General features: G+C 28.0%; 1 protein-coding gene across 1 annotated transcript in view; it reads right to left on the bottom strand.

Annotated features, from left to right (window-relative positions):
• Window positions 1–25,137, bottom strand: part of dally (division abnormally delayed protein) — a 121,282-nt gene that overhangs the window by 57,008 nt on the left and 39,137 nt on the right. The window contains exons 3-4 of the mRNA XM_015319989.2: window positions 16,141–16,705; window positions 9,123–9,324 (exon numbers count right to left, since the gene is read on the bottom strand). Coding sequence (XP_015175475.1) covers window positions 9,123–9,324; window positions 16,141–16,705 — 767 coding nt within the window. The remainder of the gene's footprint in view (window positions 1–9,122; window positions 9,325–16,140; window positions 16,706–25,137) is intronic.

Here is a 25,137-nt window from a genome sequence, read left to right as displayed (position 1 = left end):
GATCAATCGGTGATTTGTTAATCGTAAAAGAAAAAAAAAACAACTATAATTTCTAAATGTAAATTTGATTGGTTTTAATCCGTGATTTTATGATAAGATGCAAAAGTCAGTGTGATTTAGAAAGAATGTTTGCCGAAAGAAATTGGTTGAAGTGGAGGAGTAGAGTGGAAAGAATTTTTTGTGTGAGAAGGTTCCTGCAAGATAAAATGAAAGAAATAAAATATAAAAAAATAAAAAAATAAAAAAATAAAAAGAATAAAAAGAGATGGAAAGATAGGATCGATTCTTTCCTGTCGTATAGGCGTCCGTGTGAGAAACTTTTAATTGCGTTCCACGCGTTGGCGCCTGTGCGAAGGTTCGAACTAGTAGAAAAGGAAGGGTAAAAGGAAAGAAGAAAAAAAAAAGAGAGACAGGGTTAGGTCCGAAACGAAAAAAAAAAAAAACAACGAAGAAGAAGAAGAAGAAGATGCTACAAAAAGAATGATAAGAGAAAAATAAAAGGTAAAATGAGTCAAGCAGACTGAATTTTGGTGTTCTATTCCTAACCCTCTCTACCCTAAACATTTACGTCTCAAGGGAAAGAAGGCAAAAAATATGACCGTTTTGTGGATAATAATGACGATAAATGTAAGGAAAATGTTTCTTAAATTGAACCAATTTCTCTACTCGTGAATGAATTTCAAAATGAACGAAAGAAATTTGTTAATACATTCATTTTCATTCATTTTTATGTATTTTATTCTTCTTCAAGAACTCAAAGGATGAATAAATGTGTAAATATTTATATATATATTTTTAATATAGGGACGCATCATTTTGTTATTTTATTTGAAGATAATAATATATAAATTATTTTTTTTTTTTTTTACCATTCGGAAAACATTAATCTTTGGAATATATTACAAATTTAAAATATTATTCTCGGTTATTTGATATTTTCTATATTTAATTTAATTTAATATTTTTTATATTTAATTTAATTGAACTTTTAGACTGAAAATGACTAAATATTAGCTTTATAAAGGTTTTGAAATATATTCCTTGATTTTTTTAAGTCATTTAATAATTTTTGACTCTTCCTACAATACATGTGAACAAAACCAAAAGAATAAATCAAATATAAATATTAAATACAAATCGGATATAAAAAATAAGATAATATATAAAACAAAAAAGATAAATTAATAATTAAATAAAATAAAATATAATAAAAAAAAAATATCCTGTGTGTATCATTGATTTACTAACAAACAAATGTTTTGTTGAATTGCAAAGAAAATTCAATCGAAACATTTAATTGATCTAATACAAATTTAATAATAATTACTCGAATTATTTTTCAGTAATTAAATTTTCCTTTGAAATTTCTTTTTTTTCTTTCCTACGAAAGATCGAATTCAACGATTCGAATTTGAATGAGTGCTTTTTCCAGACAACTTGAAGAGGGTTGGGGGGAGGGATATACGCGTGTGAGAAAATACAAAGCTATGCTTGTATCATACTACGAACAATCGATATAAGACGTCCGTTTATGTTACGTAACGATGCGAATCCATCGATGGGTACAAGCCAAATGAACGAAAAAAAAAAAAATGGAAAGGAGAAGAAGAAGCAAAAAAAGAAGCAAAAAAAAAACATGAGAAAAAGAGAGAAAAAGAGAAGGATTGGTGGATAAAAAAGCAGTCTCTCTATTCAAAGGAACGAGTGCACTACTCGGTGCATTTTCTAAAAGCACGCCACACCCGCGATAGCCAATTTCGAGAAAACTCGAGCTAATATCGAGTACGAGCTTTTTTTCTCCAAGCTATGAAGTAGATATATATATATGTAAAGAGAGAAAGAGAAATTCGGCAAGAAAAAAAAAAATTGAAATAATCCCCATCCCTTATACACCCGTTTACCTTATTTTTCTACGTTTTTTCCCTTTTTCCTCCCTCAAAGGAGAAAATTTTCAATAGTTGATAAATGATTCCAAAGGAGTGAAAATAAATGAAATATTTTATTTATAATATTAATGATTATATCTTGTATTTTCAATGGAAATCAAATTATTTATCGATCAATTTGAAAATACAAATGAGATGGGAATTTATGAAAATAAATTTCATGAAAAAAATCAATAAATAGTTGAACGAATTCTGATTAACCGATTTATCGAGAGAAATTAAATTTTGTTCGTATTTTTATTTGATAGAAATTAAAAAAAAAAAATAAAAATAAAAAGACGAGGTGGAAAAAAATATCGATGATTTGTATTCGGTATGATAAGGATTTAAAAATAAATGAGATTGAAATAGAAGAAAAAAAAATAATATTAAAATGTGTAATTAACATTCTTGTTTTAAATTGAATAAGATTAGAAAATAAAATATTAGATTAGAATAAGATAAAATGCATGAGTAATTTTTTTTATTGAACATTAAATAGATTAGAAAACGAATGAAATAAAAATAAAAATAAAATAAAATAAAATAAAATAAAAATAAATTAATATGAAATAATACAAGATAAAAATAAAATAAAATAAAATAAAATAAAATAAAATAAAATAAAATTAAATTAAATTAAATTAAAATTCTGAATTTATAACGCGCTAAATACTGTAAAATAAAATAAAAGAAGAAAAAAATCTAAATACGAATAAATAACTTAGAATATATTTTATTAGACACGTGTAGGGCTTGGAGGAAAAAAAATACTTATAGAAAAATAAAATGAAAGGTAACAAGAAAAAAAGAAAAGAAAAGGTACAGTTAGTATGTATTTCCTGTCTAAGTATACAGTAATATAGAGATAGGATTCTTATCGGCGAGAGTCACATTGGAATTCTAATTCGCAATAGGTGAATCGCAAACGAGTTCTTAAATGCGGAGGAGTCCGGCAATACAAACGGGGAGGTCGTAGAGTTATGTTGTTGTTGTGTTGTGGTGGTACCATTGCCGACGGTGTGTTTAGTCCCAACGAAAATGCTAATCTGTCGTTAGTTTCGCTTCGTGAAGCGTGTAAACTGTCCAAGGTACGCGTAGTTCTCCATCCGAAAGCAAACACAGGAAACTCAAATGACGCTTATAGTGTCATAGGGATAGGTTCTTAGTAGACTTTCCTATAATCCAGCTAAGCTTTATTCAATCAAATCGTTTCATTCATTCATTCATTCATTCATTCATTCATTCATCTACTCTCTTACTCTTTTTTAACTGCCAAAGAAAAATTCTCTTTATCCAAATAAAAAAATGTCAAGATATTCAACCCTTATTGAAAAACGATTTGACAAAGAATTAGCTAAAATTATGCTGTGAATGATTTTTTTTTTTTTTTTTTTTTAATAAAACTTTAAAAAAGATAAAATAATTTTTTCAATTTTATTCTTTTTATATTTAATTTTTATTTATTTTATAGATTTTTTTTTATTTTTTTATTATGGTTTTTGTGAAATTTTACCAAACTTTTTCTACACATAAAATATTATATATATATATATATATATATATGTAATAATTACATATAAATATAATTTAAATTATAATTAAATAGTATAAATTATATATATACTTGTTTAAAATAATATTAATCATTAATACCATTTTTCAAAATTTGTTAATTTTCAAAATTATAGTATTTAATAAACGCATTAAATAATAATTGTTATAGCAATTTTTAATGTATATAGTTATATCAATTTTTGCTCTATATATATATTATATAAAATTACTTGTTGATAGAAGTTAGATTATTTTTAAATCCTAAAATAAAAAAAAATAAAATGTAGAAATAATATTTAATTCGTTCCATATAATATATCTTGTAAAATGAATATTTTCAAAGTAAAACATCAAACAGGAAATAAGCTGGCGGTGAATGGAAAGAATAAAAAAAATTTTAATGCAGATTGGGGTAAAAGTTTTTTTAAGATGATTTTAATAAATCAATTATTCTTATTCGAAACTTTTTATAGGCTAATATTCTCTCTCTCTTTCTCTCTCTCTCTCTTTCTCTCTTTTTAGATTATAATACAATAAGAAAAATTCCAGAAACTTTTTCTTTAACTTCGTGTATAGGAAATATTCTCGAAATGGAATAAACTAAAGTTGCTGAAAGATTGGAAGATAAAAAAAAAGAAAAACTTTTCTTTTTTTTACACAATTTGAGATAATAAAATTAGCCTTAACAAAAAGGTTAATCGATTTTTAATAATCGCTTAAAAACTTTCAAACAATACACCTTACATTAATTTGTTATAACAGAAACGGATAAAAGATAAAATAAAAAAAGAATTCAATCTATTTAATTTAAGTAAATTTATCGAAATAACCACACGATCGAACTTGAATAAATCAATTTTATCACAAGAAATTTCCTTATTTTATTAAAGAGAAATTTTAAAAGCTTTCAACCACATTCTCCTAACTAAGACGACCAATTAACACACACCTAATATCTCTATCTAATGTTAATAAATATTTAAATAAAAATGAATCCAAAAATAATTAATCGTTATTTAAAATTTTATAAAAAAAATTGCTATAATTATTAGTAGTAATATAATTTTGTTAAATGGACAAACAAAGAATCGATAAAATTAATTGCACGTTCTATTACATGATACAAACAACTTAAATTAAAAATAAACAATACAATCAATGTTCGTAATCCCATTCATTCAGTCTACTTATTAAATTACCAATACATTATATTCATACCGTCTAATCTTTAATTAATAATTAATTGCATTAGAATAGTTGAAAAAGGAAAAAAAAGATCAACTAAATCAACCAACCAACTAAAAATTAATTTCACAATCTATTACACATAATATAAACAATTTAAATTAAAAATAAACAATAAAATCAATGTTCGCAATCCTGTTGATACAATCTACTTATTAAATTACCAATACATTATATTCACACCGTTTAATCTTTAATATTAATAATTCATTGCATTAGAATAATTAAAAAAGAAATAAAAAAAAAAAAAGATCGACCAACTAAACATTAATTTTACGATCAATTTCATAATAACATGAACAAACAAATTGAATTGAAAATAAATCAAATAAAATCAATATTTGCAATTGATTGACTACGTTCATTTACAAAATGTACATGTAATTCAGTGTCTCCTTTTTCTCTCTTTGATCCCTCTCTCTCTCTTTCGTTGTATAAATTTCAGAGTACACACACATATACACAGACATACACAGAGAAATAAACAAGGTATCGTTCATCTTGCTCTGCGTGCAATCCGAAACTACCTCGACCACGCGATTTCACGTCACGTAAAGTGAACTAGCCCTGAACTACTATACCACCACCACCACCACCCTTGACGAACTATCCCTTACACGAAGAGACCCCTACTACTATCACCCTTTACCCTTTCTCTCCCTCCCCCTATCTAACCCCCCTCATTCGTCTTTATCTCCTGTTAGTTAACTCGAGCTCGATTTCTCGAGCAGATTTTACCAACCCTATGGTGCAACATAGTGCTATCGCGTTAACACGTTGTTACGCGATAATGAATATCGCGCGTGTTAAACAGCACAGTGTTACCACTACCACTAACACTACCACTAACATCACATATGTACGTATGTACATACATAATACGTACAAGCTTCGATCGTTTCTCTTCCCTAACTCGAAATTTCGTGCGACGATCGTTTTAAGTATCAAGGATAACACCTATCGAAGAGTAATCTTCTTTCTCTTTTTTATACTTTTCCCATTTGTCTCACTCTCTTTCTATCTTTCTCTTTCTCTTTCTCTTCGTTCATTTCCTTTTTTATTCTCTTTTTTTTCTAGTAATGGAGGAGCAAGCACTTAAACAAATCTTAGAAAGAAAAAGAAAAAAAAAGAATGATATAGATAGAAGATTGTCATTAAAAGAACGCAAAACCCCGATTATAGCAAGTAGACGATAATCGATTAGAGATGAAAAATTATCTTCCTTCTACGCTACTAATGGATCTGCAATTCGTAAAAAATAGAAGAAGAAAAAAATGGGATAGATATATAGGTAGAAAACTATGGATAGTGTTATCGAAAATCGAAATCTATTAATTACGCAAACTAATGGGAGAATAATAATACACTTATATTATCTATGAAGATTTGTTCTAAACATGTGTATATATATAGATACATGATTGAGAATCTTTCTCAACAAGATGGTACAACGAAAGAAAAAACGAATAAAAATAAATGTAAACAAAAGGTAAAAGAGTATAAAGAAATAGAATTTCACAATAACATATGAAATTTAAATAAAACAAAATAGAAAGAGAAAGGATATGTAACAGGAAAAAAATGTATATATAGAAATAGAAATATGACATGAAATTTAAATAAAATAAAATAAAACAGAAAAAGAGAATAGGATGGTAAAAAAAAAAAAAACCAAAAAGAAAACCTAGAAATGAAATGGAATTTAAATTAAAAAAAAAAAAAAAATAGAATAAAAAAAAAAAGAAAATGAAATAGAATAAAACAGAAAACAAGAATGGAGTGGTAATAAAATAAAAACAAAAAGAAAAACTAGAAATTAAATGAAATTTCAATTTAAAAATGAAATAAAATGAAATGAAATAAAACAGAAAAAGAGAATAGGATGGTAAAAAACAATAATAAAAAAAAAAAGACAGAAAAAAACAAAAATTATATGAAATTTAAATGAAAATAAAATAAAAAGAAATATAAAATAAAATTAATTTAAAGAAATTGATTAATGATTGTTAAAATTCTTTCGCGTTCTGGTCTTGTACATGTTTAACGCTCGAAGTAAGAAGAAGTAGTAAAAGTAGTAACAGTATTAGTGGGAATGTATAAAAGTGGGAGTAAGGGTACAAGTAAAAGAAGAAAAACAAGAAAAAGAAGAAGAAGAAGAAGTCGCATTCGTTATTGCCGGATTCCGGCGATATCTAAAATCGTATTAGAGAGATCCCCCCGATGTCGTAAATATTCGCCAAAAGAACGTTGTCGGAAGGAGTATCGTTTTCTCTCTCAAAAGAAAGGGGTGAAGGGAGGATAAAGTAAGGTAGGATTTTTCTCTCTCTCTCTCTCTCTCTCTCTCTCTCTCTCTCTCTTAATATAAGGGACGACCTTCGCACGGGGTTCTTCTACTCTCTTGGAAATTCGCGATCTATACTCGTCGCGAGGGAACAACGAAATTTATGAATATTTCGTATAATACGTATAGGAATGACAGAGAAAGAGAAAAACAGAGTATGTATGTAAGAGAGAGAGAGGAGAGAAGGGTTGGATAGTAGCCGGAGGATCTTACGTTCCCAGGAGAGATTGAAGGAAACAAATATATATACATTTATATGTATGTATATATATATATATATAGAGAGAGAGAGAGAGAGAGAAAGAGAAAAAAAGAGAGAAAGAAAAATAAAAGGTAGTAAACAAATAGATAAATAAATGGATACAGAAAGAGAGAGAGAGAGAGAAAATGCAAAATAAATATCTATAGAAATAATATAATATATTATATATAATTAGTATATTTTGTTAGGTACTATATATATATATTTATAGATTTGATTATTTGTAATATTTTTATCAATATTAAATAAAATATAATAAATAAAAATATAAATTTTGTATAGTTAATTATTGTTTATTTTACTTTATATTATATATTATACCATATTTATTCATTCAATTGTGTTTACTATATTATAAAAAATTTAAATAAGATATGTAAAACGTTTGTATAAACTTCTGAAACCCGTAAAAGGAAGAATAATAATAAAGACAATAAAATATAATTATAATTATTCAGATAAATACTATATATATACAATATATTATATATTATATATTATATATTGTATATGATATATGTAGAATCATTCTATAGGAATTCTCCATTCTATAGGATCTATACCTATATTTTTCCATAATATTATATATAGATCCTATAGAATGGAGAATTAGGATCTATATAGTAATAGGATTAATAGAATCTATATATATATATATATATTTATATAAAGAAAAAGAGAGGGAGAAAGAGAAATAAAAATATTTATATGTCAATATTAAAAAACATTATTCTTGATAATTTTAGATAAGATAATTAAATGAAGGATTAGTAGAAAAAAAATTATTATTTCAAATGAATTACACATTTTTTTATGAGATCTTTTTAATATACGTTTATAAGAAAGAAAGAGAGAGAAAAAAATAGAATATATGTTCAAAGCTAATATCAATAAAAATGAGAACAAATTATTCAATGTTATAATGTTTCTTTTTCCATTTTTCTTTTTGTCTTTCTTTTGATCTTTCCTTTGTAATTCTCCTAGCAGGTAAGAACTTTCGAATCAAAATAAGAGAGAGAGAGAGAAGAAGAAGAAGAAGAAGAAGTAGAAGAGTCCGTATAAAAGAATCGAAAGGAATTCGGCATCAACTATGGCAGCTCTCGAGAAATTGTCTGGAATCGTTCATTCGAGTCTTCGTCTCGAACAAACGGCAAAACTCGTCGACCGAATTTTATTTCCCCTCTCTTCTTCTTTCTTCATTTCATTCTTTTTCTTTTCATTTAACGAACCGAGAAAGTAATGAACGATTAGCCAAATCGTTCTACTACTATATTTTCAATAAAACGAAAAGAATCCGTGATCGTTTCGAAAGAAAACATTACCCTTTACTTACAATTAGTTCCTATCCTATTATACAGAGTTCCTTTAAATTTTAACTCATAAAATACAAAGATCAAAAAAAAATAGTACCTACACTAAACTAATAAACAACTATAATAAATTTATAATAAATTAATATTATTTAATTTATAATATATATAAAACCATATGTTTATATATACATATAAAGTATATCGAAAAGTTGATCAAATAAATGCATTTACTTGTTGTCTGTGCGAATGCATAAAATAAATATAAATAATGTATGCGTTTGAAAGTAAAACAAAGACAACAACATACTAACAGATTAAAAAATATAATAAAAGAAAAAGAAAGAGATAGAGAGAGAGAGAGAGAGAGAGAGAGAGAAAAAGAATGAGAGAGAAAGAGAGAGAGAGAATATGTGTGTCTCAGTCAGTCTGAGTTAGTCCTTGCGAAAGGTATATCGGAATGCTTTCGGCATGAGACTCACCTTCTCCTCGAGAGCCTTGCTGTTCCCCATGGCTTGCATAATGGCGTCCGAAATGCGGGTGTCCAATTGTCTGACGGCCCTCTCGGCATTCAGACCCAAAGGATCGTTACGACCGTCGACCGCCACGACGAGCCTCTCGACCGATCCCACGTAACCAGACCACGCGAGATCCAACTCCGATGCCGACTCCGTCAAGCATCCCCTGCAATTCAAATAATTTTATCTTTTTTATCTATTCTTTCCAACACCATTAAGAAGACCAATATTTTTCTATTCAATAAAATGAGTTTTTTTTTTAATATTTCTCTATCCAAGAATTAGACAAAGATTTTTTCTTTTTTTGTACAATTAAGAATGTAAGACGTGTATGTTTACCCTTTTGAATGCTATGGACGCATATATGCGTTTGGTAAAAGTTACTAACCTTATCGTTCAAAGCATACACGTGATTTTTTAATATTAATATAAAATAATTTATAGTTTATATTAATTAAATTATATTCAGAAAGAAAAACTTCAATTATTAAATATAATTTATTATTAGAATCTGTTTAATAATAAATTATTCTTTTCCTACAAAACATTTTAGGTAAAAGTATTCAGCACTCGAAAGGTTAACAATGATATCATTTTTATATTAATTATTAATATTATTAAAATATGTACACTGTTCCAAGCCCCAAATAAAGGAAAGGGTTCGAGGACGAGATTAGCAACCTACCCTCGGTAAAAAAAAAAAAGATAATCTCTCCCAAAACTAACAAAATAGCATCTTGAACACCACTGGATAACATAATTTTTGCTAAATGCATTATATTTAAATATTAAATTATTTTAAAGTAATGACACAAAGGAATAATTAATTTTAGGTTTTAGATTACACGATATTTTCCTGAGAAATCATCTATCGTGTTATAAGTGGGTTATCTGTGTGATATCTCATTTCATTCGAATAGAAATTGTATATAAAATATATTAATTATTATTTTTATTATTATAAATAAATGCAAGTTGAAAAGAATATGTATAACGAATGTTATATATTATACTTTTCTTTAAGTAAAAAAAAAATTTTAAATAAAGATGACATATCTGTATATACGTCGGCTGTTTAACAAGTTATCATACAATTAAAATAAGTAATACGATAAGGTACGATAAAGCGTACTATATTTAAAAAAAAAAAACCCTCATCACGTCTGACAAATTTTCCATATCATCTAATTATAATTTAAACAAGAAAACTACAATTATAACCGATAAAACGTGTTATAAATAATTGATGCATTTTATAAAAATGAATACATAAAAAAAAAATAAGAAAGAAAATGCAAACGTTACACATATACACCTGAATAATTTATATATAAAAAACATTTCAAGGAAATTCTATAATCGACAAAAACGTGTTACGAGAAAAAAGAAAACGATAAGGTGTACCAACTATAAACGGATGCATGTGTCAAGAATAAGAAAATGCAGGGTTACACACGATAATATAATCAGATTTAAAAAGTGATTTCCAAGAAATGAGTGAACACGCTTTACAATGAAATTCGCCCACGGAATATACGAAAAAGTCAAGATGTTTTCCAGCTTGCTCAAACACCACTACCACCAGCACCACCACCAGCACCACCACTACCACTATCATCACTACCACCCACACGCGCCACGTGTGCGAGTTAGATGGATATATTTATCGTTCCTATGAGCAAACGTTTTCCCTCGAACGAACGTGATTCAAAGCACGGAACGAATAAACGTCGAATACAGTTATTCTCTCTCTGTATTTGTGTGTGTGTCTGTATTTGTGTGTGTGTGTGTGTGTGTGTGTGTGTGTGTGTGTGTGTGTGTGTGTGTGTGTGTGTGTGTGTGTGTGTGTGTGTGTGTGTGTGTGTGTGTGTGTGTGTGTGTGTGTGTGTGTGTGTGTGTGTGTGTGTAAGAAGGATGAAGGTATATATGTGTGGATTGGTACACAAAACGTGCATGCGAGTTTCCACGAAACTCTCGAATACTAATTCAATTTGCAACCTACGCATTTTTATATGTGAGTATATATGTTCGTGTATGTGTGTGTATATACCTGTGAGGGTTGCGTGTATGTGTCCGTGTATGTGTATGTGTATGTGTATGTGTATGTGTATGTGTATGTACATATGTACAGGGTGAGAAGCATTTAAATCAAGATATTTAAATATCTCCCTTATTTATGGCTTTATGGAAACCCTTTTTCTTTAAAACTAAATTTAATTAGTAGCGGTACCCTTGTATTGTGATAAGATAATTACTTTTTTTTTTGCTCGAGATAATTATTTTTTTTAGAAATTTTATTATTTATTATGTTAATATAATTGTTATAATTTTTGTTTTGTTTTGTTTTGTTTTTAAACAGAATCATATGTTTTGTTTTGTTTCTGGTTTTTTTTTAATACATTAGTAAATATAGTTTATTATTTTTTTGCTTTAAAAAAAATATTAATCAATAAACGAGTAATCGATCATCGAGAATTTTTGTACGTTGAAAAAAAAATATGAGGATGAATTGAAGAGTTTTGGGATTCGACTTATAAAAAAAAAAAAAAAGAGAGAGAGAATTTTATATAAAAAAAAAAAAAAAAAAAAAAATCAGTTGGACTAGAAAAAAAAAAATTCCTTCCATGTCAGACTTCGAATTTATTGAACGCACAAAAAATGTGCACATTTTTTTAAGGGACATCATAAGGGATAATTATATGAATAAAATAATTGTTCATTACTCTCGGATAAATAATTGAATAATAACATAATGAAAAATGCGATCTTCAAATTTATTTGATAATAATTCTTATTGTATTAACAAATTATTTATTTCCCATAAATCAAATTACAATTGAGTTAACGTTTCTGTAATTTCTTAGCAATATTGAACATTAAACTATCTCTTAAATTAATTGTGTTTTTCTTTTTTTAAGTATTGGAATTGTTTAATGTAATAAAAAAAATCCTAAAACTCCGTTATTTTGATTTTTATTTAAACAAAATATCGATTATCTCAAAATACATCATTTCAAATGAGATAATCTTGTAAAACAAATCTATTTTTTCCTCGATTACACAACTACCCCCATTGAAATAACGATAATTTAACCCACAAAAGTATTGTCCATAAATATCATAAATAACAAAGATAATATTTATTTGTTCCAATTGAAAATGCCTCACCCCGTATATACGAGTGTATCAACCACCGTATCCCAAGCTCGTTCAATTTATTTTTCAATATCCCGAAAAGCTAGAGTCCTCTCTCTCTCTCACTCTCTCTCATGTTTGACTTTCGAATTCGCGATTTTCGATACCTCTCCCCCACCACCACCACAACCTCCTCCTCTTCCCACTTTCCTCCTGCAACCGTTCGTAGTTGTTATATATATATATATATATATTTATTTGCGACAGAGAATACGGAAAAGAACGGTGAGAATAAAAAGAAAGAAAAATAAAACAACGATACCAAAAAAAAAAAAGATACAACAAAAAAAAGAAAAAAAAGAGAGAGGGGAGAAAAAAATACGCCACCAAAACCATCGGATCGCTTTTTTCGTAAAGTAAACATTTGTTATCAAATCGTGTGTTTCTCTCTCATGGTGCGAAGTTTATATAACTATACTATTACTTTTTACGATATGTCAAATCGATACGTACGAACAAACACACGCATATTACACATATACAAGCACACAGAAGCATAGATAGAAAAATGTTCTATTTGTATTTCTATCGACTACGTTTCGTTTTTTTTTTGTCGACTACTGTCCTATTTCTTTCTTTCATTCTTTTTTCTTTTTCTTCTATTTTTGTTTGTTTATTTGTTTGTTTGTTAATATCTGTTGTGTTATTCTCTTACCACGTACATACCCACAAAACATATTTGCATACACCATAAAGGATTATTCTGGTCGCGTCGAGGAACAAACATGGGCCCATGAAAATGTTGATTTTTGAAATACGTATCATATGTTATGTCTTTTCTTTTTTAGAAAAGAAAAACAAAATAAATAAATAAAAAGTGTAAAAATGAAATTTTAATTCCTCTTTCTTTCTAATATTTAGTAAAATTCATAAACGAAGGTAGAGAAGTTAAAAACGATACTTATTTTGTCAATTTTTCAATGACATGCGTAAAATTTGCAATTTGGAAGATACATTACAATGAAATGAATTTGAAATAAAAATGAATTTAAAAATATTTGCTCGATTTATCTTTTCTTTTTTTTTCTTTTTAATCCCTCTTTCTTTCTAATATTTAGCAAAATTCATAAACGAAAATAGAAATGTTAAAAACGATACACTTCTTGTCTAGTTTTCAACGACACGCGTAAAATTTGCAATTTGGAAGATACATTATAATGACATAAAAATAAATTAAAAAACATTTGCTCGATTTTTCTTTTCCTTTCTTTTTTTCTTTTTTTCTTTTTCTCTTTTGACATGCGTACAAATTCGTAAATGAAGATACAGAAGTAAAAAGGATACTTTTTACGTTTTCTTTTTTCAGCTCAACATATTTGCAATTAAAAAAAATACATTATAATAATTAAGAATGTACTTAAAAGATTTACTTGTTTTTTTTTCTTTTTCTTCCTTTCTCTGTTTGACTTTCGTACAAATTTATAAATGAAGATACAACCGTAAAAAAGATGTTACTTTACTTTATGAACAACGAGGTGCGTAACATTTGCAAAGTAGGTCACAGTGCTATATATATAAATGTTTATGAATTCTATTCATCTGATGGTGAGTTTACCTTTAAAGCCGGTAAAACCTTCGTATTCTATATGTGTATATATATATATATATATATATATATATATACGTTATGGTTTGGATAAAGAATCCTTTTGATCGGAATAGTTTACACTTGCATCAATCTTGTATCCTTTCCTATACTAACAAATAAATCTGTCAAACGTGTTGATTTATCAAAACGGATTTGCAGACTTAAAATCAATACTACCAATAAATTTTTGCTTCTTTATCCCTTAACCTTTAACTACAAACTATTTGTGCATATAAATAAATAATTTTTTATATATATGTGTGCAGAATGATTCATAAAAATATTCCAAAAATGCGAATCAATAAGTGTACGTGTGTATATGCATGTATATGGAATAATTACATTTAATGATAATATTATTATTAAATATAATTATCAAATAATTATTTAATAATAATATGATATTTTAATTATTAATATTTACTGATGTGCATAGTTGCGTTTAAGGATTAATAAAAATGTTAACACATACAAATTATATCGATTAATAAAATAAATATTAATTTGAACACAACAAATGGATAATAAAATAATGAAAAATATTTTTTAATATCATATATATATATATATATTAAAATTAAAAAATTAATTTGTATATTATAAAATTTGGTGTATATAAAACGAATTAAAATTAACGTAAGTTACTTCAATTATTTTACAATAAAAAAAGAAATAAAATTTGAAATTTCTGTAAAAAGATTTATATATATATATATATACATTAAATTATAAAAATAGCAAAGAGAAATGTATTGGTCAATATTGTTTTTTTGCGAATACCTTCTTCAATTATCGTACGTTATTTTCTTATCTAAAAGATAGAATGATCGATACAAACAGAATGCACGTTTCGGTGACCGTAAATCAATCGAAATCTAATCCATAGTAAAACACAGTGACGAACGTAAGCTCGGTCAAACTCAAAGAGAAAGAGAAAGAGATAGAGAGAGAGAGAGAATTTGGGAGTGGTGGGTGGTAAATTATCCGTACGGTCAAAATCAATATGGAAAGGTCGTTTTAGTTCGTGATTAGGCGAAACAAATGAAATTGGTTTAGCGTTTGGAGATTTATAGTTCGATGGTTCAACATCCAATGGCCAAACCATTTCGGTGTTGTGTCGATACGAATAGAAAAGTTTATCAGTAATGGTGGGGTAGAGGGTAGTAGTTGTGTGCATATAGTGTGCATATATATACCACCATTCTCCTAATGTGTACAAGCGAATATAACACGACGAGTAATTTGAATTTTAGCGAAGGTATTCGTTTTCGAGAGCCAATGTACGCCTCGATTAACGTAAAATTATTCCCAAACGAAATTGCGATTTAAGCACTTATGCGGGCTGTTTCACCTACATGTTCCATGCAAAGTAACTTAATAGCCACAGAAGGTTTCGATAACGTGAAATCAAATAAATAATCAATTTTTCCTAAGAGCATGTGTAAAATCTTCCTCATTATAATTCCATTCATTTCATAATCAAAATTGCATTCGATAATTATATAATCAAATTATAGATAAAAAATACCTCTCTCAATCGTTTTAATAAAAAAAAAAGAAACAAAGAGGTAATTAATACTGTTCATTTTTATACTTATTATATTCGTACACGTTTGAAATTTCTAAAATGACTGTTTGCTTTTCTATAAAATTAAAATTATTTGTTTAAACCTCGAGGTTATAATTTGGTTTCTTATTTGGAAAAACAAAAAGGAATAGTACCAAAAAATAATAATTCCTATGATAAAAAGTACCCATCATTGTAATAAAAATAATAAAAAACAAAGAATTAATTTTTTTTATTTAAAATAATGATTCCCTTTCGGGATACATGGAAACAAAGAATTAATTAATATATATTGTACATTTTTATATTACATTAGTACAAATTTGAAATATCTAAAACGATTATTTTGTTTCCTATAAAATTGAAATTATTCTCTTAAACCTCAAGAGTTAACAAGGTTAAACAATTTTATTTCTTATTTGATAAAAAAAGAAGAGTATACCAACAAATAATAATTCCTACCTAATAAAATTTTCCATCCGTGAAAATATTAAAATAAAATAAAGTAGAGATTAAGTAAATAAAAAAAAAAATAATATTTCTATCATGGTTAGTGAATTGTTCGTCGACTAACTAACAAATAAGTCGGATTAAAGTAAAACTTTGTAAAAAGAAAAAGTTTAATGTCTTACCTCATAACGTTGGTGCAGAATCCAGCACAGGGTCTGACGGTTGGTTCTATGCCGTAGCAACGTGGACAATAAGTCATCCTAAGTAGGGCATTATAGCAAGCTTCTTGTTGAGGACTGTTGCCAGAAAATAATGCGCTATCGGTCCTGTCCAAGACAGTTTTACCGAGCGTCAATGCTTGGATAAGAACTCTGGTAGCTTCGAGACTTTTACCAACAACTCCTGAGATTTGTTTTGGTACGTCACCAAACGGTTGGATCTCTTCCATGGTCTCGTACAAGCACGACTTAAATTTATCGGAGAAATCATCTTTACCGAGATTAACTGCGTGATGATAAGCTACCGGGAATAGTTTTGTGAAAAATTCGAGAAATCTTTCGTGAAGTAATTCACGTGTCAATGGTTGTTGCAAACTATCAGGCGTGTTATTAGGTGACACGTAGTCTATCATTGCTTGGTAAAGTGCTCTGATCGATGGTTTACTCTGAACTGCCATAGATTTATATACTTGATCGAACAGTGTCATCGTCTTGACCTCCGATTGTTTCGCCAACGTCGTTACCGTTTCTGTAAACATTCAATGAAAAGATACACGTCACTTTTTGTTTTTGTTTTTCAATAAAATTATCTTTCTAACTTTTGTTTACGTTAATAGGTAGTAAACGAGAGTGAATGAAATCATTTAAAGTATTATACAATTAGAGTAATAGGAAGATATATATATATATATATATATATATATATATATATATATATTCCTAAGATTTTATAGAAATATAAATTATATATTTATATAATTATTATTGTAAATTCAAAAAAAATTAATTTATATTTTCTTGTTATATGATATTTAAATAAGTTTTATACACTGGAAACATGTAATGATATTATTTAAATTTTCAATTGATATTAATTTTATTACAAAATGAATATTTTACGACATGAAAAGTTGACTTTTATATAAATGATAATGCAATTGGTCTCAACAGAATTTATACAATCCTCTCAAAGGATTAAAAATATACAAAGTAGAAGCAACCAACTACTACTCTGATAAATATAATATAACTTTATGTTTATTATGTCCTACATAGATGCAAATACTGTTATGAGAACAATTTGTTAAATTACAAATTTTCTATTATTATATTCCTATAATAATAAAATTTTATTATGCATTAAAACATGTATAAATTGAAAAGTTTAACAATCTAATATATGTATTATCACTTTAAAGCTTTGAAATGCAAACCAGTATCAATTATTACAAATATACAGTTACGAGTTGACATGACTCACTATATACCTATTAAATTATTATTATTATTATTATTATTAATTTTAGTTCATGATAGATAAAAGCGATATCATGTTTCTTAATATCAGAATTTGGTCAATCTTTAAAAAAATGTACATCTAATAGATATATTTTTTTCTGTAAAAAAGATAAGAGTGACAACATATCATGTTTCTTAGAATCAGAATTTTGTCAATCTCTCTAAAGCAATACATATATATATATGAGTATGTGTGTGTGTATGTGTGTGTATAAGTATTATATAAAAAATCAAAGAACGTGGATATAATACGTCGATGATGGATTATGCGAAAGGGTCGTTGCACTTATCGAAGTACGTATTATAATGTGAAAAGGAAAGTAAATATTAACTCGTAAACGAAAGGTAAGGAAAGGGTAGGAAAAGGAGGATAAATAAAAAAAGAAAAAAAGGAGTAACTATGTACTCTTCCGATAGTTTCTGTGTAAACTAACATAAGAAGGAAAAGACCGGTACCATAACCTTCGGACGATGACTAAGAACAAATTGCGAGAGTAAGGAGGAGACTGAGTGGCGTTACCCTCTCTTTCTCTCTCTCACTCACTCATAAACTCATTCTCTTTCTTACTCTCTCTTTCTCTCTTGATCGATTCTACCGACTCGAAATACCTTTAAGAGGGTAGACAGAAGAAGAGAGAGAGAGAGAGAGAGAGAGAGAGAGAGAAAGAGATAGGATAAAGGTTGTATTTACCCATCTTTGTTCATTCCAGTCCTTCGAAATGCTATCCTTTTCTAAACTCTGTCTGCCTGTATGACGTTAACTTGTATATGTGCGTGTACATAATATGTTGATGCGTATATATGTGCACGTGTGTGTGTATGTGTTATATGTATGACGTATATATAAGTGTGGATTATATAGATAAATGTGTATATTACTTTTGATGTATGTTGAGTTTGTATTATATATGCATGTGTGATATTATATATGGTGTGTATATATACGTGGGTGTGTATTATATATATGAGCGTGTACATTATATATAAGCGTGCGTGTACATTATATATGAGAACGTGTATATTATATATGACATATATATAAGTTTGTATATTATATATATAATAGACGTAATGTGCATGTGTGAGTGTGTGTAATATATGACATTTATATAAATGTGTATAAATGTTTGTATAAATGTTTGTACATATGTATATGTATATGTTTATCTTTCTTTCTTTCTTTCTGATGTTAGGTCCATTTGCAATAGGCAGACTCTCTGCATTCCTGCCTACGGTCATTTTATTTTAGCGCCACCGTGTGGGAAGAGAAAAGGGAGAAGGGAACACGGTCACCTTTTCTATCTTCTTTCTCTCTCTTTCTCTTTTGGTTTCTTTTTTTGTCTTCCTTGCCAGTCTTACTTCCAGTCAAATTTCCCGAGTCATCCTGTGAGCTGATTTCTTTACCCCCATTACTCCCACCACCACCATGTTACCACCACCTACCAACTTTATCCTAAAAAACCCCCTCCAGCACATTTACCTCCATCTCTCTCTCTCTTAACTTCCAAGAATAAAGTCGTTTCGTTTAACGAGTCTCATCAAAAAAGAGCGAGTACTTTGATATTCTACTTCGAAATATATACCCCACTTCTACCCCGTAATTTCAGTTCCTCGAAGTAAACGAGTAGGAAGGAGAAAATCAAAAGGAACAAAATTAAATGATGAAATAAAAAAAAAAATAAAAGAATTAAATAAAATATAAAAAAGGATTGGAAATAAAATTAGATTGTTATGGAAAATTAGAATAAAAAGTTAATCTAAAAAATACAAGAAAACAAAAAAGTAGAAGTAGAAATAGAAATAGAAGTTCTAGGTGTAGTAGAAAGATTACGATTGGGGAGAAAAAAGAAAAGAAAAGAAGAAAATAAAAAAATAAGAAATAAAATGTGATTATCGTTGAAAAACTTGGAATAGAATTAACTTGGAAGAAAAAGAATGGGGAAAAAAGTACAATGATTGTGACTGACAAAGATAAAAAAAATAAATAAAAATAAAAAGAAATAAAAAGTATACTAAAACGATAAGAGAAAAATATTTTGTGGTTCGTGAAAATTCGGAATAAAATTGATTTCGAAGAAGAAGAAGAAGAAGAAAATTGCGATTAACGTGTAAAAATCGATAAACACTTTGAGGAAAAGAATAAGAATAGAAAACTTCCGCATTAGTTCGATTATATATATCCCCACATTCTAGATCCAGTTTCTTAATTCTTGTAAAAAGAGGGTAGTAAGGAGAAAAAAGGATAGAAGAGGAAACAAGAGAGAGAGAGAGAGAGAAACGAAAGCATGTAATAGATTCCAATTCTCCCCTACTTTACCTACTCAATCCTTTGCCCTATACTTGGTTCTTTCTGAATAACACCGATTTAAAACTTTAGTCGTAATGTAGTTATTATCATTGCTACCGAATTACATTATACTTTTACGTCTTATTATCTTCCAAGATTATCTGATCGTTATACAAACTTTGAAGTTTCTGTTCAACAATTTACTTCAATTTAATAATACGAATAATAATAAATATTGTTATGGGGATTTAACTTAAATTACAATTTCATTATTATTTGTTCTATTTAAATTAATTATTGTTATAAAAAAATAAGAAAAATATTTGCATTGCTTACTATACATTACACATATGATTTAATATAATTAAATATATATATATATATATATATATATATATATATATATATATATATATATATATATATATATATATTATATGTGTAATGTAAATGTGTATATATAATATAAAATTATTTGTGTAATATAAATGTTTATATATAATATTAAATTATACGTGTAATATAAATGTGTATATATAATATTGTTTTATTGTATATACTAAAAAATATAATAAACAAAAAAAATTGTGGATAATATTTTGTCCATAGTTCGATCTTTGCCAGCCAATGGCCGGCCACACCCTTTCCCGCCCAACAAATTTTTCATTTTATTCCTCGTCGAATTTGAGGACACGCAACAAGAGGGAACAAGTTCGAACGGTGCTAAACATCGATGGTGGTCAAAAGAAAAAGAAAGAAATAAACGGATAAAAATAAAAAGAAATGTGCACCACCCTTCGTACCTTTGCAACGACGACGAGGAGAAGAAGAAGAAGAAGAAGAAGAAGAAAAAGAAAGAGGGGGAGGCGGAGAAGGAGAAAAGAGGTTGTGCAAAAGGCACGTGGGAACTCTCCCATGTAACGTCGTAGTCGGTGCCAGTGGCGAAGCCGGTCCAAGACCTTGATACGAAAGAAACGAACGAACGAACATACGAACGAACGAAAGAATCTCGGACGAATTCAAAACTACACCACCGACCACCACTTTCCACCGTACATGGCAACTTGCCGACATTTGCTATTTCTCTTTCCCTCTTTTTCTCTATCATTCTTTTTCTTTTTCTCTTTCTAACACACACTTAATCTTTTAATCTTTCTCTCTTATATTTTGTTCCTCTCTTTCTCTCCATTTCACACACTCTTCTTTAACTCTCTGTTTCTCATACATACTTTCAGTTTTTCCTCTCACTATCAAATTCTGTTTCATTCTCTCTTTTCTCTATCGCACACATTTATATTAAATTTTATTTTATTTTATTGTTTATTTCTCTTTCTCTCTCTCTTCCACACATTTTTTTTTTTTATTTCATTCTCTCTCCCTCTCTTACTCTTGCACAAATTTTTATTTTATTTTTTTTCTCTCTCTCTCTAACATACACTCTCATTCTATCTATCCATCTCTCTCTCACAAACTCTCACTCTCATTCTCTCACACACACTTTCTTTCTGATACATTCTTTCTTTTTTTCTTCTAATTTTATTTTATTTTCTCTCTCTCTCTCTCTCTTTTTCTTTCACATACATTCTTTAGGGTTTTTCTATCTCTGATACTTTTTTATTCTCTTTCTCTTTCTCACCATCTTTTTATTTATTTTTTTTTTTATTTGTCTGTCTGTCTGTCTGTCTGTCTGTCTGTCTGTCTGTCTGTCTGTCTGTCTGTCTGTCTGCCTATCTGTCTGTATATTTTTCTGATCGTTTCTGTCTTTTTTCTTTCCCTATTGACAGTAAAAGAGCACGCGTGCATACCTACGTGAAAAGGACATCGAAATAGTGGCCACGAATGATAAATAACGAGGTAAAGAAGACGAATGGAAAATGCCGATCGTGCACCAATCATGGCGAACAAGCAAGCCATCAAAGAAAAACAAGGCATTATGTATTCCACGTAAATAAAGATAGGGTAAAACGAAATAAAGAAATAAAGAAAGGATGAAAAAAATAAATAATAAATAGATGTACCATACAATTTTGGAATACCGAATTAGAATGACTGTATAATTGTAAACGTGTTCTCTTTTTTCTTTTTATTTATTTTCTTATTTTTTTTTTTTTTATTTCTCCTTTTTATGAAATTCAAAGAAACACGATCACAAAATATAAATGAAAGGGGAAAAAAGAAAATTGTTTAAAAAAAATATTTGACTATAATGAGAAATAAACGAAATGGGGAGGGAGGGGGAGGTAATAAAGAGAATTTCTTGAAAAACTGTATATTAAAGATTAGAACCATTACGTTAATCACATAGTCGTTATTACACGTGTACATTACTATGTAAATATGTATGCACGTATGTATGTATTTACATAAGAATAAAATTGTAATGTTAAGAAGAGAAGACATGGGCATTGTAAATATGGAATGAGATACAGGACCGCTTATCTCTAAAGTTACTTTTCGTCGCTTTTCGTAGGGACAAAAGTCTAAAGGAAAATATGAGAAGAAGGTGTGAAAAGTAAGGAAAGGCAGATGTAATTTATAGATAAAAGCAGGTGTTTGAGAATGAATCTTAGATCCCTTTCTCTCTCTCTCTCTTTCCCTCTTCTTTTTTTTTTTTTTTTTTTTTTAGTAAAGGACGTTCTCTTGCCTCTTAAAAAACTCTTCTTTGTACTTAATTATAGATACGTTCTAAAAGAAAAAAAATCAAGATAGAAAGAGAGAGAGAGAGAAGAAATACTCAAAGTGAATTCAGAGCAAGGGATCCTCCTCCTTCTCTTCCTCTTACTCCTCCTTCTTTGATTCGTTTCAAGTGTTTTACCGAAGTACATCGAACGTGTGTGTGCACTTTTTAAAGATAAGATAATAATAATTATCATATAACGTAAGAAGTTATTATTCCAACAAAAAGTTGTAGTAACGTTGAAAATAAAAAAAAAGCATAAAAAAAATCCTCTCTCGTTGATAATTACAAATGTAATTTTTCCTTGTTGCTATTCATATCAATTTTTTTTTTTTGTATTTTAAGTGTACGTATAATTAGAAAAACGTGTACTTTTTAATATTACATACAAATAATTATAGCATAAAAGAAAAAGTATTAGTTATTCGAACAAAAAACAAATTGGAAATATTAAACATAAAGAATATCGTTCATTTTATATTTCATAATATTATCTCCCCCTATTGCTAGATTCATATATTCTTATTATTTTTTGGTGTGGGGGGAGAGGGGTAAGGGGTGGGTGGTATATGTATAATTAGAAACATAAAATGATAAATGAAAACAAAAAAATTGAAATAATGAAGGAAACAGATTTTAATGATACACGATTATATTGTATGATACAATTTCCCCAATAAAAATTAGTTCATCCTCTGTTGAAGGAACGATTAAAAGACGGGGAAACGTATGGTTTAAACGACATAGAAACTCTGTTCGTTCTACGTGGAGAAACACGAAACAAATCGTGTCTCGTTAAAAGCAGAGAGGGTAAGAGGGAGGATACACACTAATCCGTGTGGAATTTGGACGATTCGTCGTCGTCGTCGTCGTCGTCGTCGTTGTGCTTAGGTTAGTTGACGGGTGCTAATAAATCGGTGCGAGAATTGCTGCCGGGAAAAAAAAACAACAACGTTCAACGGAAGAGCAAATAGAAAAAATATGAAAAAAAAAGATTAAAAACCGATAGAATGAAAAGATCAAATGAAGAGTGAACAACGAATGAAAAAAAAAAAAGAATTAATAGAATTAATAGAATTTTATATAATATTGTAATAATATAAATATTAGGTTGGTAACTAGATCATGGCTGATTTTAAAAAGCCATTTATCGATAAAATTTGCAATTACTTTGTTGCTAAGCTAATATATTTTAATAAAAAATAAATTAATATTTATTATAAATTATAATAATATTTATTGTAAATTATAATAATATTATATATATTATTATAATAAAAGTTATAAATTATATTAAAATATAATAATAGATATATTTATAGTATATATGTATATATTATAGAATAATGTAGGTATATGCTTTTTTCTTGTTAAAGTGAGTATGAGAATGAATGTATAATTATCTGAAATAGGAAAGTATGTCAGAATTATAAATCGATGGATAAGATAAATATTGAAAGTTTATGAACAAAAAATAGAAATAGAAAGAGAGATAGAGAGAGAAATAAAAAGATGGAATCAGTCGAGGAAGATGAAAAATATTGTAGAAACGATAATCAATGAAATAGACGAATCTAAAGGGAATATGAATGAAGCACAGGAAAAAAAGATATTTATATATAAAGAGAATGTAAAAAAGGGTATATTAAAAGAAGAAGAAGAAGAGAGAGAGAGAGAGACAGACAGACAGAAAGATATATAAATGAAATAAAAAAAAAAAAGAGAAAAATAGATTGAAAGAATGAATATAGTAATGTTAGGATGGAAATATATTATGTTAGAACTGTGAAATCGATAAACGTACGAGATGAATCTCGAAAGAGAATATTAAAAGAAGAGAAGAAAATGTTTATAAAGAGAATGAAAAAGTATATTAAAGAATATTTAAATAAAAGAGTGAAAGAAAGAGAGAGAGATAGAGAAAGAGAGAATACCAAAAGATAGATAAAGGATAAGAGTAATAGACATAGAAAAGGAGAGAGATAGAGAGGGAGAGAGAGAGAGAGAGAGAGAGAATGTGAGTTAGATAAAGAAGAATGTTAGCACGTGTCGTTGCCTCGGCAACCTGGTGCCTAGATCTCTTGAGCTAGCCGCTTCTATTTTCGATAGCCGCGAAAAAAAACGCACTTCCTTCGTGACCGAGTGTTTATACTTTTAGCGGGGGCGAGCCCACGCTTCTCACGATCCATTGATATCTCTTTTTTCTTTTTCTTTTCTTTTCTTTTCTTTTAAATTCTCATCATTATTATCATTAATTCTCTTTTGCTTCTTTTTTATAGAAAAGATGTTATTTATAAATTTTTATATGTAAATAATAAATACTTTAAATGTTACATATATATATTGTATATTTAAATATACAAATATTATATAAATATATATAATAAAGATAATATATTAAATATTATATATAATATGTAAAAAAAATATATATATATATATATATATTATAAAATTCGCACTTTCACCATTTTCTTTTTAATACCTTCCAAATGGTTTTTAAGGATAATTTTGTATATCTATACCAAGTTCCCAATAAGTACACTTTCACGTTTCTGACTTAACCCTCTTCACTTTCCTACCCCTTCTCATCCATTCCCATCCCATCCCTTCCCTTTACCTTTCTAATTTTCCTGAAATTACCGTTGCACCGTTCAACATAGCCAAGGTTACACATATAACTATGTAATACATTTAC

Source organism: Polistes dominula, unplaced genomic scaffold (genome assembly GCF_049000335.1).
Source record: "Polistes dominula isolate Pdom_NZ unplaced genomic scaffold, Pdom_raw_medaka contig_33, whole genome shotgun sequence".
Lineage (NCBI taxonomy): Eukaryota > Metazoa > Arthropoda > Insecta > Hymenoptera > Vespidae > Polistes > Polistes dominula.
This window is presented reverse-complemented; position numbering and strand designations above follow the sequence as displayed.